The 5,842-nt window shown below is 46.1% G+C and overlaps 1 protein-coding gene across 2 annotated transcripts in view; it reads left to right on the top strand.

Annotated features, from left to right (window-relative positions):
- The window catches only part of LOC103377437 (cadherin-18), a 72,822-nt gene that overhangs the window by 62,825 nt on the left and 4,155 nt on the right, over positions 1 to 5,842 (top strand). For both annotated transcript variants that reach the window (XM_025054757.1, XM_008308249.3), the window contains one exon: positions 2,482 to 2,733. In XM_025054757.1, coding sequence (XP_024910525.1) covers positions 2,482 to 2,733 — 252 coding nt within the window. The remainder of the gene's footprint in view (positions 1 to 2,481; positions 2,734 to 5,842) is intronic.

The following is a 5,842-nucleotide window of genomic DNA, read 5'->3' as shown; positions in this document are numbered from 1 at the left end:
CCCCTTTTAGGTGTGGGGTTTTTTTTTGGGGGGTTTGGGGGGGGGGGTATTGGCAAGAATCTCAATAGCAGTTTGTGTTTGCCTGTGTGGGACACTTTGACAGACTGGAGAACTGTCCATGGTGCTGGAAGAGTATTGAGCAGTAGAAGAAGAGTGACTAAATGGATGTCTACATGTTACTGCAGCACAGACAGCAGCGCTCACTCGTCTTTAACACATTTGCACCACCATTTTCACAGCTGGTGTGAGCAGTCCTACTGCAGGAAACCAAGTTAACTAAAAAACACCTGCATTTAAACACAACATGTGTAACATTGAGTTTGTCGTGACGTTTTCATGTTACTGGCCACATGTCAGACTCAGAGTAGAAACACGTGCAACACACAGAGAAATATTCCCTTCACTCTTCGTGCCGTGCAGTGGCTGTTCACACGGTGTACTTGTTATGTTTTGTTGTTGTTGTTGTATACGTTCATTGTGGTACTATGGTTCACTACAGTCTGTGGAGGAGTTTGTCCCTCAGGGCTGTTTATGTTTTTCTGCTCGGGCAAAAAAAAAAAAAAAAATGTCCTCATAAAGAGATGGAACACAGAGAAAAGTGCTTACTTATGGTTTGCACAATGGCACTATTTTAATGAATTGATAAAAAGCTTCCTCCCCCCCCCCCCCCCCCCCCCCAGGGGGTCACCTGGAGTTGTAGTAGCGCAGGTACAGTCACGTCACCGATGATACGAGTCGTTACAGTCGGTTTAAACTGCTGCCAACGTTCATCTTCTCCGTGCAGCGGCGTTAATCAGCGGCTCGTCCTCCTCCCGCCTCCTGACGGCAGAGTAATGTGGAATTATGGTGACATAAGTGATGCACACGTCCTGGTTGTGCTCCCTAACAAGGACCTTTGTGCTGCTGCGGCTCAGAGCGGGAAAAGGCGTGTGTGTGTTTGTATTCCCATGCTTCCATCTGTACCTTCTCTCTCTCTCTCTCTCTCCCTCCCTCTCTCTCTTTCTCACACTCACTCCAACACCAATAACTCCCACTTCCTCCTTTCATCCTCCATCTCTCAATCTTTACATGTTATTTGCATCTCTCACTCTCCACTCCGCCGTTCCTACACCCCCCCCCCCCCCCCCCCCCGCCCTCCCCCCCCCCCCCCCCCCCCCCCGACCCCCCCACCCATCTGCTTGCTGATACTATGATACTGCAAGTCTGACTTAATAAAGCTTGAAGTACATGTTGTCATTCCAACTGTCGATCATTATAATTATTCGGAGATGGAGCAGAGATTGGAGTGGGAGGCGAGGTCTCAGAGCAGCAGCATGAAAGCAGCAGCGCGGCTGTGGGTTGGGTTTTTTATCCACTGGGTGGGAGGGAAAATGTTGGTGTGTGCACGATTCAGCATTTTCAGAACGTATGGTATAAATATAAAATGAACACATCAGTGTGTAGTCTGTCACTAGCAGGTAAGTGTTGGACCAGGATTAGTCATCCACGAGGGTGAGTCATCTGCTGAGGTTTGACTCGGTGAAAAGTTTACAATAAAACGATGACTGTGAAAGGGTTAACCTTTAAATCTGATTAATCACAGAGTAGTTGCAGACCAGTAGGGCTGTGTATGGGCAAAAATAAATATCCATAAAAATCTCCAACAGTCTCAGAGCTGGAGTATTTCAGTCGTGACTTTTCATCGTGATGATTCAGTGAAACCACAGTGTGAATGAAGTAGAACATTTGTATCCACTTGTGAATTAACTGAAAATTAGATCAATATGTTTGGCCGAGTGACTCCTATTTATAGAAGTGTAAATGAGAGTCACTCAGCCAAACATCAGGACCCTGACCCAGGGGTTTGGAACCCTCCCTCCCCCCAAACTGCAGGATTTAATGTATTGTATATACGGTTTTATCTGATGGAATGTAGTCGTTATGAACGAGACCTTTCAGTTGGTCAACCTGGGAACTTTTTTCAGCCAAGATGAATTTCCATTTCAAAATATATGGTTGTTTTTCTGCTCAGTTAGAGCGACTTGGCATCGCGCACAGACAAAAGTGAGACTCAGTTCCTTCATCTCAGCCCGGCTTGGCTGATAGGTCTGACTGTTACGTAACTCTGTTCAAGCTGTGTTTCCATCTCTTCTTCTCTTTGGCTGAGTCTTGAAATAAAGACATTTCTCCAGAGCTTCCTTTTGTTTGCTTTGCACTCCCTATAAAGTCAGGCCTTTTTCATTTCAGTTTATCTACCTGACATGTTCTATTATCACAGATGTCCCTGCAGAAGTCGGGGGGAGCTGCTCTTTTCCAGCCACCTTAAACACTAAATCAACTCCTTTAAACAGATGAGATCAGACGCACGGTGGAGCAGCGGCTGAAACACACACAAACCAGTTAGAATTTCACCTACGCTTCATCGTGGGAACTTAGTTACCACTGGTTTAAATAATGAGGATTCTCTGGATTCTAAATTGATGTCACTTCCTGTTCCTGCAGACAGCACAGCCAGCATCTTCACGAGGCACCGGCACTTTAACCACCTGACCCAGGAACTGTACGAGCTGCCCATCGTGGTGTGGGACGGTGGAGAACCATCACTGACTGGAACCAGCACCTTGACTCTGAAGGTTTGCCCCTGTCAGCGTTACGGCCGGATCAGGACCTGCCAGAGTGAAGCCTTCCTCACCTCGGCAGGTCTCAGCACCGGGGCTCTGATCGCCATCCTCCTGTGCATTGTCATTCTACTGGGTAAGTTCTGGGAAAAACCACAGTCTGGGGGAAGGGGTGTGTGTGTGTGTCTGGGGGGGGAGGCAGATATTCTGAGGGTTTGGACAGAAGTGAAGACCTTTGAGGAGCAGAGTGTCTGACAGGGGCAGAGGAGAAGAAAGGGCTGAGAAGACGTGTGAGGACACAGGTGGAATGTGGAATGAGGGGGGAACATGTCAGAGAGAGACAGGAAGAAGGACAGAGAGCAGAGTGAGGACAAGGAGCGGTGACTGGACAGAAGTTGACCAGGCAGACAAAGAAGAAGTAGTCAGAGACGGTGGGGGTCAGTGTGGCTCAGGGAGAAACAGGGTTGGAACCCTGGAAGCTGCCAGGATTGGCCATCAACATGACAGGAAGCAGGCAGGACCAAATGCAGAACTGGAGAGACTCTTTCTGGTCCAGGCAGTTTATTTGAAAGTGCAAAGTCAGAACAACAAAAACTCACTTCTTCACGAGGCATAAACCAGACGAGGCCTGAACAGCTGAGTACAAACTAGGAACTGGAAGCATATACACTGAGCTGAGCACAGGAGCAGAGGTGATCAGATAAACACAACCAGCAGATATGAAGGGCAGCAGGTGACACAGGTGAGTGTGATGACACGGATTACCTCACACAGCAGACAGACCTGACATCAGAACCTAGAACTAGGCCACAGGATTCAGTGCAAATAAAAGAAAAAAAAAATAGTTCCAGGATCTCTGTGCTCTCTCTGTGTGAACTAGTACCAGTTCAGTGACCAGTTTGACCTCACATAGACCTGGAGACCAGGGGACAACCAGGGACCAGTGATACTGAGAACCATGTGGAACTGTTTTCACACTAAAAACAAACTAATTTTTCATTAGAACATAACTTTTATATTAAAAGTTCCAGGTTCGCTGCAGTGAAACCAGATGATGTAAAAGGCAGCAGAATCACCTCCTCCTCCTCCTCCTCCTGTAGCAGGTGTTTTTGACTGTGTATGTTGTGAGGACATGAGCTCAGGACAAGCATGGAGGAATGTGTTTGACAGCCAACACAGATTCTTCTCTTGTTGATTTCATGTGTGACGGCTGTGCTGTGCAGCATGAATACAGAGAAGAGTGTCAGAGAGTCAGGCAGTGGGAAAAAAACACAACCGGTCTGAGGAGAAGAAGAAGAAAAAAAGAATCACTCCAACATCCAGGGACAGAGGAAAAAAAACACCTCAGTGGGAGACAGGTCTCAGAACCTGATGACGTTATTTAGAGAAAATAGTTCATTAAGTGACATCAAAGATGACCAGCAGTCACAGTCAGATCAGGGCGACATGAAGACACCCCACTAACCTCCCCTCCGACCTCCTGCTCTGCTGTTCCTCTAGTGCAGTGTTTCCCAAACTTTTTTTCTGAGACCCATGTTTTAAAAGTCTCAAACCTTCGTGATCCAAGTCTACAGACTTTACTCTTAAACTCCTGGGAAACATAATGCGAGACGACCCCAGAAAAAATTTCTTGCGACCCACCTGAGGGTCGCGACCCAGTCTTTGGGAAACACCGCTCTAGTGTGATGTCATTCCTGTAAACAGATCTGATCTGCAGCAGTTATTTCTCCTCTTCTCATCATCATCATTCTTCATATTTTATTTCCGTGTAACTTCTGTCTTCCCTCCTCGTTTGTCATGATATAACAATTATAATCTTTAATTTCTTTTTTTAGTAATTAGTGGTCTGTGAGTCGTATCTCATCTGTGCATCATTTATCTCACCGTAGGTCTGGGCCAGAAGTTGGAATTAAACTGCTTAATGCGAATGCATTAATTTTCATGAACTAATTCATTGAGTACCGAACGTTTCCTGTTTTCACACAGACATTTAATTCAACTTCGTCTGTTTCAGAACATAAGACCTACGGCTGTGTTTTGGCAGGAATTTGGCAATACCGTAATTATCACAATACAGGGGCAACGATACGATATACTGCAAATTTACTGAGTTGAGGCCAGAATTTGACTTAAACCAACTCCACACAGCAGTGTGTACTTTAATCAGCTGTCCACTCTGCTGATGCTGCTGCTGCTGCCGCTGATGCTGCTGCTGCTGCCGCTGATGCTGCTGCTGCAGATGCTGCTGCGGCTGCTGTTGCTCATGCTGATGCTGCTGCTGCAGATGCTGCTGCGGCTGCTGCTGCTGCTGCAGATGCTGCTGCTGCTGCCGCTGATGCTGCTGCTGCCGCTGATGCTGCTGCTGCAGATGCTGCTGCTGCTGCCGCTGATGCTGCTGCTGCTGATGCTTCTGCTGATGCTGATGCTGTTGCTGCTGCTGCTGCTGCGTCTCCTCCTCAGTGATTGTCTGTGGACATCAGTGCGTGAAGGTTATCCATATTCATATTCAAGCCTGTGGCTCAGGCAAACAAAAGGCCATCAGTGACTGACACACACACACACACACACACACAGTGAATCATGAATCAGCAGTGACAAACCAGTTGTATTTAAAATGCTTAAAAAAATAAAGAGAGAGAAAGAAACAGGGAGAGACAGAAGCTCATCAGAGCAAAGGCTCAGTTTTCACAGAGAATTCAGAAATAATTCAGTACAAAGACTTTTCACAAACAGAAACATTTTTTGGAAAACCAGTTTCACTGACTCTCCCATGGTTGTTTGTAAACTGTTCAAAGTCAGAGCAAACAGTCGGACCAAACAGTCGGACCAAACAGTCAGACCAAACAGTCGGACCAAACAGTCGGACCAAACAGTCGGACCAAACAGTCAGTCCTGGTCACAGACACCAGCGCTAACGATGGCTGGAACAGCAGTTCAATCTAGAACGTAGATATTTGATCGATCTTCTCATTTGTAGGATCATTTTTTTGCTCATCTCCACCGTGTTTCCATATTTTTATTCCAACCTCTGTCTTTCTGTCTTTTTAATCGTCTTAATTTGCAGTAAATTTCAGAGGAACCTAATTTGACAGTAATTCTCATTTCTGTCTTTACTTTTCATTCTTTCAGTGTCTGAGTCACTGAAATGTGTTTCTTCTCATTTCCTTCTTTATTATCATTCACTTTTGTCTCATTAATGTGAAAGTTTTATCTCCGTTCTGTGTAATGAGCTGCTCTCATTAAAC

This window comes from Cynoglossus semilaevis, chromosome 3 (genome assembly GCF_000523025.1).
Source record: "Cynoglossus semilaevis isolate Cse_v1.0 chromosome 3, Cse_v1.0, whole genome shotgun sequence".
In the NCBI taxonomy this organism is placed as follows: domain Eukaryota; kingdom Metazoa; phylum Chordata; class Actinopteri; order Pleuronectiformes; family Cynoglossidae; genus Cynoglossus; species Cynoglossus semilaevis.
Note: the sequence above shows the minus strand (reverse complement) of the source record. Positions and strands in the feature narration are given on the sequence as shown.